A 15,780-nucleotide genomic window follows, 5' to 3' on the forward strand; every position below is an offset into this window, starting at 1 on the left:
GATTGGGGGGGAGGGATGGGGAGGGGAGAGCGGCTCAGTGGGACTCACAGCAAGAGGGAAAGTCAGAGCTGCTCTCCTCTTTCACCCACAGGGAGGAGACGACACTGGGGGAAGTTAACTCCACTACATTACTAGCACACTAAATAACAGACTAAATAAAGGTAGAGTTTAAAGAACTACATGGCTATAGAACTGAACCAAACAGAAATAGTGCGAACTAAACCTAAATGCTATATTTTGCTAATTTTACTCATCTTACGTATAAGGGCTTGGTGATTTCACTACACACTAACTGGAGAAGGCTTAGACTAAGTCATTAAGTCAGTGTATAAGCCATGCTTTATCGAAGTGCACTGTGTCTGATCACACAGCGCAGCCTGTCCTGTTTGGAAGCACTGAACAGCAATGGACAAAACAAAGCAGAGTCAAACCATAACGGCAGCAGTCGGAGGACATTAGCTTTGCGTGACACTGATTGGCTGGATTAGTCCTGCATGACACTGATTGGCTGGATTAGTCCTGCGTTAACACTGATTGACTGATGGGGGGGCGGGGGATGGTTAGGGCGCGTCAGCGAATCAAATACCAGAGCGGTCGGAGGTGGAGCCCGGAGGGGCGTGGCCTAACTCACCTCTGCTTAAGCTCCTCCTCCACTGATTTGAGAAGACTCCTGTCGGAAACGAGTGTAATGAACAAGGGAGAAGTGAAGAAGAGAGAAGAAAATAACTCCGTGACAGAATCGCACATGACATGAGTAAAGGCTCTCCCTCTCAGAGGGAAGGGGGGGGGGGGGGGGTTGACCTAAATTAACATGGCATTCTTTAAGGCTACAGGGCAAAAACACATGGAAACCACAGCCGATACATTCAGCGTGTTGGCGTGTGAGAGTACGTGAGTTTCATCACAGCTGAGCGGACATCACAACCCATCCAACATTGACCTTAGCTACTCAAAGCTGTACACTCACCGGGGATGTATGAAGCTGTCAGGTCAGCTGTGTGTAGGCAACAGTGTTTGTGTACGCAGGTGGGCGTGAATGACAGCGAAATGGAGAATATAAACCCTATGAGGCTGTCCAGTGAGAGAAGGGTGAAGGAATGTGGACATCAATTGTTCAGGGATCAAATAACAGCGTGCCTCAAATCTGATGTGTATTGAGTGACTTCTCAATATCCTCTCGCCTGATTTATTCCAAACACTTATGAAAACACACCATCTATCATTCCATCCCATCCGGTTTATGGAGCACATCCTTCTAAATACACATGGTTTAAGCAGCAGCGAGTCTTGTCTCTTGCCATTTCACACACACACAGTGCTTACAGCGCACTTCTTCTGAGCCGAGCTGCGTTTCAGGAAAGGTGTCATGAATAAATGATCAGACGCCTTTCTCTTGACAGGAAGCCACCTCTCAGTACCACACCACCATCTGCTCGGGCTAATCCCTTTGTACAGATAAGACAAGAGGAGAGGGGGAGGCCAAGGCAGGGAGATCGGGGGAGGTGAGGAGATTTGACTGAAGGAGAGAGGAGAGCTGGAGAGGCAAGGGGAAGAGAGGGAAGAGAGGGAAGGGGGAGGAAAGGCGGAGAGAGGGAGGAACAGAAGTGAAAACCCAGAATGAGTGACTTACTTGTTTCCTCCCATTAGGCTTGGAGATTCCTGTCCATACTCCAGTTGAAGGTCCTAGAGAGATACACATATCAAAATGACATGATTGTTTCTGAAACACAATGTCACACACACACAATGTGGAAAGTTACCATGGCTGAGGTTACCTACTGTACGGCATCAACTATATTAGAGCGGAGAGACACACACACACACACACCACACCTAAAAACACTTAGAGAGAGAGAAGGCAGAGACTGGTGTAACCTCAGTGACTCCCAGGTCACATTGATGAAACTCATGAGCAGGTCATACAGGACCTTGACTACGTGAGAATAACAACCTCGGGGCTGGCAGACAGAGCGCCCACAGAGAGCCGAGGACACTACAGGTCAGAGGTCACCACTGCTGTTGCTTAGAGAAACACAGCTTCGATTTACGATAGACGTTTCTAACGGCATGTGTGATAAACGTTAAGGGATATGACAGTATTATGCAGTATGGATCTGCAACAAGTAGACCAACAACCGTTCGGTGGCTGCATATATTTCTCCTATTGTACAAGTGGACGCATATGTGAACTGGAAACGTTTTTTTGTTGCATATCCCAACTCCCCCCGAGACACCCTCGGAGAACGGAGGCCAGGGTCTGCTGTTAGCAACGGCAACCCCGGGGCCAGTTACTGGCCCAACGCTCCGACCGCTAGGACACATGCCGTCAATGACTAGATGAACATGAATGACATGAATGGAAACCATCAACGCTATGTGAAGGTGTAGCAGTGCACGGGGCCATACAGAGGCATCTCAGCACAACTAGCTGCAAAGGTATGGGCGAAGGGCGGGCTTCATGGTATGTGTGCGTGCGCACTGCAGCAATGCGGCTGACTTTACTGAACACTGTTATTGGCTGACACTGCGGGTCCATCAGCTCAGTGGACATATTGATTTCCCAGCGAGGATATAGATACCCGTATTCCCCCTTCACAGCCAAGTGACCGACCCGGACTCCTACAGGCGAACGCACCGCAAACTGACACGTCCATACTACATTGAGCAGGAGAGAGCTCGGCTAACATATTCTTACTCATGCTGACAAACTGCCATATCCCGCTGCCTCGTGTCACATCAATAAATTCCCCAGTATGGATATGTGACAAAGGAACGAGATGTCTAAGTTTAACGGTGACTGGGGTCAGTGGTCTGAGTCAGAGATAATATTTGGGCAGGGGCAGACAGTGGGGGGCTAGTGATGGCAGCTTAGGGCTTGATCTGGTCCCGCTCTAACAGGCCACGGCCTCAGGGGTCCAAGTCAGTCACACGTTTACCCCAAGAGGTGGTCCATCCACCCATATGCTGTCCAGAGATATCCCTCACCCTAAATCCCTCCAGACATCCCTTTAATCCCTCCATTCCCTCTTGAAGTTGTTTTCTTCCATCCCCCCTCCCCCCTCCCCCCTCCCGAGCCTTCGATGTGCTGGTGAGGTCTAACACGGTGTGTGGCCAGAGGCTTTACAGTAAAAACATCATAAGACAGGCATAACAACGAAAAACACCAGCCAATAAGGCGAAGACAGCTTCACAGACGCAAATGAACAAAGTTACTGACATCCAATAAACGTAGACACTGAAAAGAAACACCAACGAGACAGGAAAAGGGCCAACTGAAAGAGGACGGTTAAGCGTTACGAAGCAGAGAGAGGACCCAGAAGGAGAAATGGAGAGATGAGGAAAATACCAGATTAGATCTCGCAGTGTAGTACAGCTCTTCTGCACAGTCCAAAAACGGCTCAGAGTCAGGCTGTTCAGCAGGCAGAATGAGAAAGTCCCGTTAATTCAAAAGTTAATGCCATCCAATCAGAGAAAGGGATTAAAGCATAGGAGGGTAGGATGGGTAAGAGAGATAGGGAGTGAGGGATGAGAGTGGAGGGGAGAGAATAGGGGTGGCCATGCATCCCGTGTGAACCCTGCACTGAAACATCAGCAAGAGGTGCAGGTTAGTACCAGTGTGAGTCGCATTCAGACAAATCTAGGAGACAACGTCAAGAAATATGCTACACAGGGAGATAGATCACGTGGATGAATTGAGATGAGATATGCAGTAATTGTGAGCGTGATTTAAAACTGTAGCAGAGTCTCAACTAAGGGGGCCTGTCCACAAGGTTGTCACCTACACACAGGGTTCAGCCACAGTAGTATCAGGGGGACACTGCAGGACCAGGTCACTCACCGGCTCATGATGGGGCTCTGTCTCCTTCCTCAGCGGAGGGTCAAACTTCACCTGGCCAACTGGGGGTGGGGGAAGAAAGAGCGATCGAGAGAGATACAATTATAGAGTGGGGAGGGAGAGAGCGAGGTAGGGGAGAAGACAAAGAAAGAGGGAGGGAGGGAAAGAGAGAGGAACGTCAGCCATGTACTCTAGAAAGAAACAAACCTGTCGGAGTCGACTGCTGTTCTAGTAGGATTTAACTGTGCAGCTGCAGGTTAGAGATAGATGAGTGAGAGTGCTGAGGTGCTTTAACAGGGGAGTGTGTGTGTGTGTGTGTGTGTGTGTGTCTCTGTGGTCCTTCACAGCATGGTTTGAGGAGCCATTAATCTATGGAAGCTGAAAAACATAGATTATACTCATGCCAATGTTAATCCTGACAGACAGAGGTTAACTAAAGTACGATTACCATGAACTCGCAGAGAATTTAATGTGCCAGTCCCTCCATAAACCACAGATTAAGCACAGTGCCAGAAATAGCAGACTGGGATAAAACTGAACACACCATAGCCATAGACTGAACTGAATCCGGATGACTCACAAACTAAGCATGATTTGTAGTCCAGGAGTAGGCTCGATCTGGGTACGGGAAACAGGCCCTTAGTCACACATATAGAAACTTACAGTTGATCTCAGACAGCGTCTTCCCTTCCCTGGTGCTCCTGCTGGTGGAGCGAATCCGATGGGGAACAGACACTGGAGACTGTCCGGAAGAAAACAAAACGTACGACCTTAACAGACAAGATCATCATCATCATCATCACGCACAAAAAAAAACCTTTCCCCCCATTATGTCTTCCTCAGTCCAATAACTGTAGTCTTATTCAATCCTGTGCGAACTTTACTACATGGTAAAAAAAACATTCAACATCACTCTCATTGAGGGGAAAGGAGAGTGCTGATCATAATAGATCTAAGACGTGTATATTTCATATGTTCTCAATCTACAGGTGTCTCAAACCCAGTCTGATTTTTAGGGTGAGAAGGGACTGAACCCGTTCTGACCTTTGACCTACACTACATTACCAAAATGATGTGAAACCTGCTCGTCGAACATCTCAATCCAAAATCATGGGCAATAACTTTTCTGGAAGCCTTTCCACTTGATGTTGGAACATTGCCGCAGGGACTTGCTTCCATTCAGCCACAAGAGCATTAGTGAGGTCGGGAACTGATGTTGGGCGATTAGGCCTGGCTCGCAGTAGGCGTTCCAATTCATCCCAAAGGTGTTCAAGTTCTTCCACACCGATCTCGACAAACCATTTCTGTATGGACCTCGCTTTGTGCACGGGTTCACTGTCATGCTGCAACAGGGAAGGGACGTCCCCAAACTGTTGCCACAAAGTTGGAAGCATAGAATCGTCTACAATGTTATTGTATGCTGTAGCATTAAGATCTCTCTTCACTGGAACTAAGGGGCCAAGCCCGAATCATGAAAAACAGCCCCAGACCATTATTTCTCCTCCACCAAACTTTACAGTGAATACGCTATGAATTGGCGTATGTAGCATTCTCCTGGCATAAGCCAAAACTAAATTCAGCAGTTGGACTGCCAGATGGTGAAGTGTGATTCATCACGCCAGAGAACACGTTTCCACTACTCAAGAGTCCAACAGCGGCAAGCTTTACACCACTCCAGCAGACGCTCGGCATTGCGCATCGTGATCTTATGCTTGTGCGTGGCTGATTGGCCATGGAAATCCATTTCATGAAGCTCCCGACGAACAGTTATTGTACTGACGTTTCTTCTAGAGGCAGTTTGGAACTCGGTAGTGAGTGTTGCAACCGAGGAACTCGGCGGTCTCATTCTGTGAGCTTGTTTTGGCTACCGCATCGCAGCTGAGCCATTGTTGCTCCTAGGGGTTTCCACTTCACAACAGCACTTACAATTGACCGGGGCAGCTCTAGCAGGGCAGAAATTTGACAAACTGACTTGTTGGAAAGGTGGCATCCTATGACGGTGCCACATTGGAAGTCACTGAGCTCTTCAGTAAGGCCATTCTACTTCCAATGTTGGTCTAAGGAGATTGCATTGATGTGTACTCAATTTTATACAAAAATAACCGAATCTACTAATTTGAAGGGGTGTCCACATACTTTTGTATATATACACTGTGTGAGTCAGGGAAAATGAGAACAATGACCCAGTCACAACAGCCTCCATGGCAGCAACAGAACACAGCATAGACAGACCGCACTGAAAGCAGGCAAATAAACCATGGCAACTCAAGGCAGCAATAGATGTCTTAGCAACAACACATGCAGATTAAGGAGAGCTCAAATTCACATCAGTGGACATTCCATTTACCAGTCTTCTGAGACCAAACACATACTAATTTACACATAACATACTTATAATACATTCTTCAGTGATTGGTTTTTACCTTTCCTGTTGAAAAGCGATACCCCAAGTGCAAATACAGTCAATTACACACACTGAAGTGTAAAACATTTTTTGGGACAACTGCAAACTTCAAGGAGTAGGTTTGTTGGGAAGTCGTGATGTCATCAGCCTCCCCTTGCTTGAGGACCAATAGAGAACAAAAGAGGTACTTAACAAAAGACGTGTCAAAAGATGTATCAATGTAAATAGTCTGGGTGGCCATTTGATTCATTGTTCAGGAGTCTTATGGATTAGGGGTGGAAGCTATTAAGGAGCCTTTAGGACCTAAACTTGGCTCTCTGCTACCGCTTGCCGTGCGGTATCAGAGAGAAGTCTATGACTTGGGTGGCTGGAGTATTTGACCATTTTTAGGGCCTTCCTCTGACACCGCCTATTATATAGGTCCTGAATGGCAGGAAGCTTGGCCCCAGTGATGTACTGGGCCATACATACTACCCTCTGTAGCGCCTTACGGTCAGATGCCGAGCAGGCCGTGATGCAACCCGTCAGGATGCTCTCGATGGTGCCGATGTAAAACCTTTTGAGTATCTGGGGACCCATGCCAAATCTTCTCAGTCTCCTGAGGGGGAAAGATGTTCCTGTGCCCTCTTCACAACTGTCTTGGTGTGTTTGATAATGATGTGGACACCAAGGAACTTGAAGCTCTCGACCCGCTCCACTACAGCCCCGTTGATGTGAATGGGGGCGTGTTCGGCCCTCCTTTTCCTGTAGTCCACGATCAGCTCCTTTGTCTTGCTCACGTTGAGGGAGAGGTTGTTGTCCTGGCACCACACTGCCAGGTCTCTGACCTCCTCCCTATAGGCGGTCTAATCCTTGTCGGTGATCAGGCCTACTGTTGCTTTGTCAGCAAACGTAATGATTGTGTTGCAGTCGCGCTTGGCCACGCAGTCGTGGGTGAACAGGGAGCACAGGAATGGACTAAGCACGCACCCCTGAGGGGCCCCCTTGTTGAGGATCAGCGTGGCAGATGTGTTGTTTGCTACCCTTACCACCTGGGGGCGGCCCGTCAGGAAGTCCAGGATCCAGTTGCAGAGGGAGTTTAGTCCCAGGGTCCTTAGCTTCGTGATGAGCGTTGTGAGCACTATGCTGTTGAACGCTGAGCTGTAGTCAATGAACAGCATTCTCACATAAGTGTTTCTCTTGGCCAGGTGGGAAACGGCACCTCAGTTTGACCTCACCTTAGCATATCAATCAAGTTCTAGTTTCTATATGTTTATGCACTAAACACCCCCTTGGCCTAGCTAGACAAATCACAAGCTTGTTAACATTAGCTTTAACAAACGAACGCACATACAAAATAGAAGGTATGTACAGTATGTAACAAACACATGTATATACACAGGGTGTGTGAGAGCGAGACATTTTTTCCAAAGTGTTACATGTAGTATGCCATCTGAACTTATTCTCACAGTTTAACTGTGCCCCTATTCATGCCTAAAACGCACCAAAAACACTCTTCAAAATCCCACATGCAGATACATTTAACAAATGAAGTAACAGCAACTCCATAAGCAAGGTTCAATGACAAGACCCAGTCCAGTCTATCTGACCACACACAGAACGGTGTTAGTTAGCTCTGTTTCTACAGGTACTGATTACAGTGGTACTGGTGCAGTTGGAATGCAGGCCACATTGGTACCTTCTTGCGCATGGCAAAGCGAGGTGCTCGCCGAGCACCTGGGGTGACGGGAAGGAAGTGGCCCATATATTTAAACTGAGGAAGAGGAGGAAGAAGAGCAGAGAGAGGGGTAATGGAGGAGGGAGGAACGAGAGAGGAAAGACGTAGAACTCTGACAGTTAAGAGATCAGCATGATTGTACAAACTAAATGCTTAGAGACCAATGAGGACAGGTGTCAGTCTTATCCTGCTATTAGATTTGAGAAACCTGAAGAGAGGGAGAGGTTGGAGTTGTAGGTTAGGGTGGAGGGTGACTCTACCTCTGGTTCTGGGTCGTCATCGTCAAAGTCGTTGTATGTGGTGTGGTCTGGGTTGTTGGATTTGTCCAGCAGTTCGATGGCCAGGGTTCGACTGAGAGGCTGTGACACAAACGGGTGCTGTGGACACAGGAAGGGGACGCGAGGTCACAGCCTACAGACACTCATATCGTGACAGACACTCATATCGAGTGTTGCCCTCTAGACTGGGAGTACCTGTAATAGTTTCTCTGCTGTTGGCCTCTTCTTGGGATTTTTCGTCAGGGACAATTTGACAAAATGATGGAAATTATTTCCCCTTCATAGAAGAAAAGATGGATGTCAGAGCATTTATGTTTATAATATGAAGAGAAAACTGTTAAACTGAGGATTAAACCTTTTCCTCACTATTCACAGAGGAGAGGTGAACACTTACCATTTCACTTTGTCTTTCAATTTGGGTGGCTGGAAATTACTCTTTGTCATCAAGAAAAGGGCCCTAGGAAGAAAGGAAACAGACTTGGTTTCTAGAACAAAGTACATTATACACTGGGTGGTTTGAGCCCTGGGTATAACAAAACATTAACTTAAAAATTAAGTACATTGGTAAACAGTTTACAATAGCAATAAGGCACCCTGGGGGTTTGTGGTATATGGCCAATATTCCCAGCTAAGGGCTGTATCCAGCCCTTAGAATAGCCCTTAGCCGCGGTATATTGGCCATATACCTCACCCCCTCGTGCATTATTGCTTATATAAATATCCAGCATCAGAGTCATAAGGCTTAATTCCCCTACACACAGACTCACCTCATAGGGTGCAGGTCGAACATCGGAGGCTGCAGCTCGGCAAGCTCGATAGCTGTGATGCCCACGGCCCATATATCACACAGCTGGTTGTAGCCCCCCTTCCTCTCCACGGCTGCCACCTCTGGAGCCATCCTGATAGGATGAGGAGGGAGGCAGCGAGGCGAAAAGAGAGAGACAAAAGGAAAAAAACAGTACTTATCAGGCATAGACCAACAATCATTCAAGGCAATCAAATACAATTATAACACTGTCCAGAGATATATGAATGGTCTGTCACAATAAGTCAATTAACCATAACATCATGTCAGAGTCTATCCAGAGTATGACACTGAGGGGAGAAGCTCACCAGTATGGTGTTCCAATGAAGGACTTCCTCTTAGCCAGCGTGGCAGTGATCTGTGCTGATACACCAAAGTCAGCTAAGGAGGGAGAAAAATGAGCCAAAAGATCAGATGTATTCTGAGATCTCATTCTAATAGGTACTCAAGGTGAGGCTTTGGAAACTGACATGTCTGGTGAGGGGTAAGTAGTGGTTGTCCGTGGCCTTACCTAGTTTCACATAGCCGTTGTCGGTCAATAGAATATTTGCTCCCTATGAGGAAAAGTAATAGGGTCAGGCAAAAAATACCATCAACATTTCAGAGATATTTTTTGCAAAGATCAGTAAGGAGTGAAAGGCAATCGTCTCTACTCGAAAGCATGCGTATCACTATCACTGACGTGGCTTTACCTTAATGTCTCTGTGCATTTTGCCTTTGTTGTGGAGATAGTACAAACCCTGTATGTAAGGAAAGAAACAACAAAACACATTCTCATTCAATCTGACCCATAGAGTCACATGGCACTGGCAGCAGGGATAAAAACCTACCTGAAGGGTTTCCCGTGACATATACGCAATCTGAGACTCAGACAGAGGCCCAGTCACTGGACAGGAGGGAGGAAGAGATGAGGAAAGACTTTAAGAGCTATCCAATGTGTATCAAGCAATTCATACACAATTTAGAGTTCAACACCAGTTGATTCACTTAGAGTGCTATTTACTGTGCTGGCTAGCTGGCTTAAGTGTGTGAGTGAAAAGAGTGGATATTGATTGCAACAAGCTTTCATTTATTGTGCTTCATGGTCTGTTTTTAGATGAAAACACAGCTATTCTGTTAGGGTGACTGTGAGCATGGGTGAATGCATAGGTCGCCACAGTGTGAGCGAGTTAGTGAGTGTGGGAATGTGTGTGTCCTACCATGATAAATATCCTGCAGAGATCCTCCTCCACAGAACTCCATGCTGATCCATAATTTATCCCTCCTGGAGAAGAGAAGTGATACACTCACTGTCAATATCACTCTCAACAGACCACAAGTCAGCAAGACTGGGAACGCAAGACTCAAAGCTAGAGCTGGGCGATACATCTAATTCATTTGAATCTAATGTTTTTGGGCGATATTCCAAATGCCTGTATCGCAAGAATCACATTTATTTGTATGCATTTCCACTTGTTCTCATGTTGTCTTTTTGGTCTCGTCTCATTCGCTCCTTCTGTGCACCTATCCATTTACACCAGAGATCTGTATATAATGACGAGATGCTCATGTCTCCGCCCTAACAACGGGAGTCGTCGTCCAAAAGTCGAGAAGGCAGGTGACAAGCTTAGGTTCAAAATAAGCGCATGAAATAGCTGTATTATTTGAGTCCAACTTCAGAGAGATGTATTGTCTATCCATACCTGATCTACCAGTATGCCAGTCTTACCTGAGATAGCTGCCGAAGTAGGCCACAATGTTGGAGTGTTTGCAGTCTTTCATCATGATGATCTCCTGTTGCACCACCTCAAAGTCCTCACCTGTCAATCAAATAGTCAGTCAGCCGATCAGTTACATGTTCATTATTACATGACCAAGCCATAAAGCGTTAGCCTGGTGGCTAGATCCGTTTGTGCTTTAGCCAACTCCTCTGACATGTTGTCGTCATGCCGCACAACAGAGATGGTAGCTTAAGCAGAAACAGACATGGCTACCAGGCCAATACAGCCGATTTTCATCTCAGGATACAGACACCAACACGTTACATCATTTCAAATTCATGCAGATGGTAAACATGATAGAACTTGTTTTGAGGCTGTCGTGTTTACAGTAAATATATTGATGCAGGAAGTGAAGGCACTGCAGCACTAACTGCATCAGATCCAGCTATTTTAGGATGCCTTCAAAACGCTGGGACATGACTAAGAGCCTGGGCTTATATGAAATGACAGCACATCTCAGCATGGATAAAATAGCTAAAAGACCATTTTAGTGGGGTACCAGCTTAGAAATAATCTTATTTAAATGTCAAAACGTCTATTTCGGTTGCTCCATATACATTTGAGTAATTTAGCAGACACTATTACCCACACGGGACCATCTATATGCTGTATACACTTTTAAAATGAGACACACACATCCACATACAGTACACTCACATCCATCCACACTCAGAACCATCTTTGACAACAGTCAGAATGGATGTGGGTGAATATTGTTGAGTTGGCATCTCCACACACGGGCCTACATAGCCCCCTTACTGTCATCATACCCTTTGACCCCGAGGTGAAGCGCTACTGTCTGATGGATACCCTGGCTTGGGCTCTCTATGGGTGTCCCTGTCAAACCCTTCAGATCTGTGAACGTCTAAGCGAATTATGGGTCAGGAAGGGCACTATCTCCAAGGCAAATCTATGTTACTATGGTAACGAGTCTGACCCAAGGGCCCCAGCAGCTATACTGACAGGAATTGTTGAAGCACATAGTGGACAACAAGGCATACATGCTAGGACACATCTACAATCATTCACATAAGCCTTATAAACTAGTTATGTATGGAGAGGTTTAACCCTTTCCAGTCACTAAAACCTGCTATAAATTCATGTGGGACCGTTGGCAAATTATTAAGTCATGCCAAACCCTGAATAACCACCTATATCCTTCTAGCGCCCTGAGCTGTCAAGCAGCCACACAGCTTGCTAAGTGCTAACACTGTCACATGATAGGTGGGGCTAAAGTACCTTCAGAAAGTATTCATATCCCTCGACTTATTCCCCATTTAGCTGTGTTAGCCTGAATTCAAAATGGATTACATTTTTTTCCATCACCCATCTACACACAATACCCCATAATGACAAAGTGAAAACATGTTTTTTTTTTTCGCAAATGTATTGAAAATGAAATACTGAACTCTGTCATTTACATAAATATTGATACCCCTGAGTCAAAACATGACTTTTGGCAGCGATTACAGCTGTGAGTCTTTCTAGGTAAAGTCTAAGCTTTGCAACACCTGGATTATACAATATTTGCACATTATTGTTTTAAAAATTCTTCAAGCTCTGTCAAGTTTTGTTGGTGATCAATGCTAGGCAGCAATTTTCAAGTCTTGCCATAGATTTCAAGACAAATTATGTCAAAACTAACTAGGCCACTCAGGAGCATTCAGTGTCATCTTGGTATGCAACTCCAATGTATATTTGGCCTTGTGTTTTAGGTTATTGTCACACTGAAAAGGTGAATTTGTCACCCAATGTCTGTTGGAAAGCAAATAACCAGGTTTCCCCTTTAGGATTTTTCCTGTACTTAGCTTTATTGCGTTTCTTTTTATCCTAATAAACTCCCTAGTCCTTGCAGATGACAAGTATACCCATAACACAATGCAGCCAGCACCATGCTTGAAAATATGAAGAGTGGTATGTTGGAATTGCCCCAAACATAATGCTTTGTATTCAAGACAAAGTTAATTTCTTTGACCAATTTTTACGGTTTTACTTTAGTGCCTTATTGGAAACAGGATGAATGTTTTGGAATATTTTATTCTGTACAGGCTTTCTTTTCGCTCTTATTTAGGTTAGTATTATGGAGTAACTACAATGTTGTTGATCCATCCTCAGTTCTCTCCTATCAGAGCCATTAAACTAACTGTTTTAAAGTCACCATTGGCCTCATGGTAAAAATCGATGAGTGGTTTCCTTCCTCTCCGGTAACTGAGTTAGGAAGGACGCCTGCATATTTGTAGTGACTGCGTGTATTGATACACCATCCAGAAATGTAATTAATAATTTCACCATGCTCAAAGGGATATGCAATGTCTGCGCCTTTCATTTTTACCCATCTACCAATAGGTGCCCTTCGTTGCGAGGCATTGGAAAACCTCCCTGGTCTTTGTGGTTGAATCTGTGTTCGTAATTCACTGCACGACTGATGGACCTTAAAGATAATTGAATGTGTAGGGGACAGAGATGAGGTGTTAAACACTATATTATTGCACACAGAGTGAGTCCATGGAACTTATGTGACTTGTTACGCAAATGTTTACTCCTGAACTTCTTTAGGCTAAGAGTTTGAACACTTATTGACTAAAGACATTACAGTTTAATGGGGTATTGCGTGCAGGCCAGTGACACAAAATCGCAATTTAATCCATTTTTAATTTAGGCTGGAACACAACAAAAAAGGTAGAAAAAGTCAAGGTGTGTGAATAATTTCTGAAGGCACTGTATATCCTCCAGCTATACCAGTGTTTACACCCCGATGCTGCAGCATGACAACTTGGCTCTGTGTCAGAGATGGCTGTGATGGGTCACCGCTCTAGCACTACAAAAGGGCAACACAAAAGGGAAAAAAAAGGAAAAAAATTCATAGGTTACAGCACAGAGGTAATCGGAGGATTGTAGGGGCGAATCCTACATCATGCATTGACGTCAATAAGATCTTGACATGAACATTTGGAGTTGTGCACGCGGATCTCCGAGGACTCAACCCTAGGAGACGTAAAATAAATCTGAAGAGGAAGTGCAAACACAGTGCCGTGTTTTTAGGCTTCGATATTTGTCTTTTAATTCCTGCGGAAAATGACAAGTGCACCGCTGCAAAGGCTTATCAAATGAAGCTCAAGATTTTTCAAAAGCGTGTCAAGGTAATGATACACAGCTTACCAGTGGGAGAGTTCATAATCACTGGGAGGAGCAGAGAAAGAGAGATTTCAAATTGGATAGGAAGTATTTCACATGAAACATTTCAGGAGGATTGATAATCCTCACTGCAGGGTTCAGCCATTCTGTTCCTGCCTTTGAAATCCATACCCAGCCCATCAGACGCTCCGTCCTGCATAACTAACATTCCAGACAATCAATCACTGAAGACTGAGCCAAAACAGTACTAAAACACTGTTCTGGCATGCATACACTACTTCAAATACTGTATAATATGAACTGAGAAATTAGGCAAATTTATTGCACCCAAATTGGCCATTTTAAATTACAGGGTTCATATAATATTCAATCAATGTAGTACCTAAGATTCAAATTGGACCAAACATTCTTCTAACAATTATTAGACATTACGAATACAAAGAAATTGTAAAGAAAAAAAGTTGTTAGGTTTATGTCAAATCAAATGGTCACGTACACAGATTTGCAGATGTTATCACAGGTGCTGAAAATTGCTTGTGTAGACAGAATGGTGTGTAGACAGTTACGAGTAGAAAAGGTGTTTACAGCAGTAGTTATATAGGATGAGCCATGACTAGAAAAAGGTATATATAGTACCACTAAAACATTTGGACACCCCATTCAAGCATTTTTCTTTATTTTTTACAATGTTTTACATTGTAGAATAGTAGCTCAGACATCAACATTACAAAATAACACATATGGAATCATGTAGTAAACAAATCAAAATATATTTTAGATTCTTCAAAGTAGCAACCCTTTGCCTTGATGACAGCTTTGAACACTCTTGCCATTCTCTCAGCCAGCTTCACCTGGAATGCTTTTCCAACAGTCTTGGAGTTCCCACATATGCTGAGCACTTGCTGGCTGCTTTTTCTTCACTCTGCGGTCCAACTCATCCGAATTGGTTTGAGGTCAGGTGATTGTGGAGGCCAGGTCATCTGATGAAGCACTCTCCTTCTTGGTCAAATAGCCCTTAATTATAGTGGGACTAAGCCCAAACCAGATGGGATGGCGTATCGCTGCAGAATGCTGTGGTAGCCATGCTTGTTAAGTGTGCCTTGAATTCTAAATAAAATCACAGACAGTGTCACCAGCAAAGCACACCATCACACCTCCTCCTCCACGCTTCACAGTGGGAACCACACATGCGGAGATCTTCCGTTCACCTCGTCCGCGTCTCACAAAGATCAGACCAAAAGGACCGATTTCCACCAGTCTAATGTCCATTGCTCGTGTTTCTTGGCCCAAGCAAGTCTCTTCTTATTGGTGTCCTTTAGTAGTGGTTTCTTTGCATTAATTCTCCCATGAAGGCCTGATTTACACAGTCTCCTCTGAACAGTTGATGTTGAGATGTGTCTGTTACTTGAACTCTGTGAAGCATTTATTTGGGCTGCAATTTCTGAGACTGTTAACTCTAATGAACTTATCTTCTGCAGCAGAGGTGACAGCTTTCCTGCGGTGGTCCTCATGAGAGAGTGTCATCATAGCGCTTGATGGATTTTGCAAATGAAGAACCTTTTTCCGTATTGACTGACCTTCATGTCTTAAAGTAATAATGGTCTGTCGTTTCTCTTTGCTTATTTGAGCCGTTCTTGCCATAATATGGACTTGGTCTTTTATCAAATAGGGCTATCTTCTGTATACCACCCCTACCTTGTCACAACACAACTGAGTGGCTCAAACGCATTAAGGAAGGAAAGAAAATCCACAAATTAACAATGCACACCTGTTAATTAAAATGCATTCCAGGTGACTACCTCATGAAGCTGGTTGAGATAATGCCAAGAGTGTGCAAAGCTGTCAT

The 15,780-nt window shown here is 44.8% G+C and overlaps 1 protein-coding gene across 5 annotated transcripts in view; it reads right to left on the minus strand.

Annotated features, from left to right (window-relative positions):
• Positions 1-15,780, minus strand: part of LOC115153334 (mitogen-activated protein kinase kinase kinase kinase 3) — a 61,497-nt gene that overhangs the window by 11,570 nt on the left and 34,147 nt on the right. For 3 of the 5 annotated variants that reach the window (XM_029698670.1, XM_029698668.1, XM_029698667.1), the window contains exons 3-18: positions 13,959-13,979; positions 10,748-10,838; positions 10,239-10,303; positions 9,870-9,925; positions 9,732-9,779; positions 9,551-9,593; positions 9,348-9,420; positions 9,002-9,133; positions 8,629-8,691; positions 8,430-8,511; positions 8,217-8,333; positions 4,499-4,577; positions 3,839-3,897; positions 3,347-3,409; positions 1,631-1,683; positions 632-670 (exon numbers count right to left, since the gene is read on the minus strand). In XM_029698670.1, the coding sequence (XP_029554530.1) occupies positions 632-670; positions 1,631-1,683; positions 3,347-3,409; positions 3,839-3,897; positions 4,499-4,577; positions 8,217-8,333; positions 8,430-8,511; positions 8,629-8,691; positions 9,002-9,133; positions 9,348-9,420; positions 9,551-9,593; positions 9,732-9,779; positions 9,870-9,925; positions 10,239-10,303; positions 10,748-10,838; positions 13,959-13,979 (1,084 nt within the window). The remainder of the gene's footprint in view (positions 1-631; positions 671-1,630; positions 1,684-3,346; positions 3,410-3,838; positions 3,898-4,498; positions 4,578-8,216; positions 8,334-8,429; positions 8,512-8,628; positions 8,692-9,001; positions 9,134-9,347; positions 9,421-9,550; positions 9,594-9,731; positions 9,780-9,869; positions 9,926-10,238; positions 10,304-10,747; positions 10,839-13,958; positions 13,980-15,780) is intronic. The other 2 variants (XM_029698671.1, XM_029698672.1) reach the window with 2 other exon arrangements.

This window comes from Salmo trutta, chromosome 18, assembly GCF_901001165.1.
Source record: "Salmo trutta chromosome 18, fSalTru1.1, whole genome shotgun sequence".
Taxonomy (NCBI): domain Eukaryota; kingdom Metazoa; phylum Chordata; class Actinopteri; order Salmoniformes; family Salmonidae; genus Salmo; species Salmo trutta.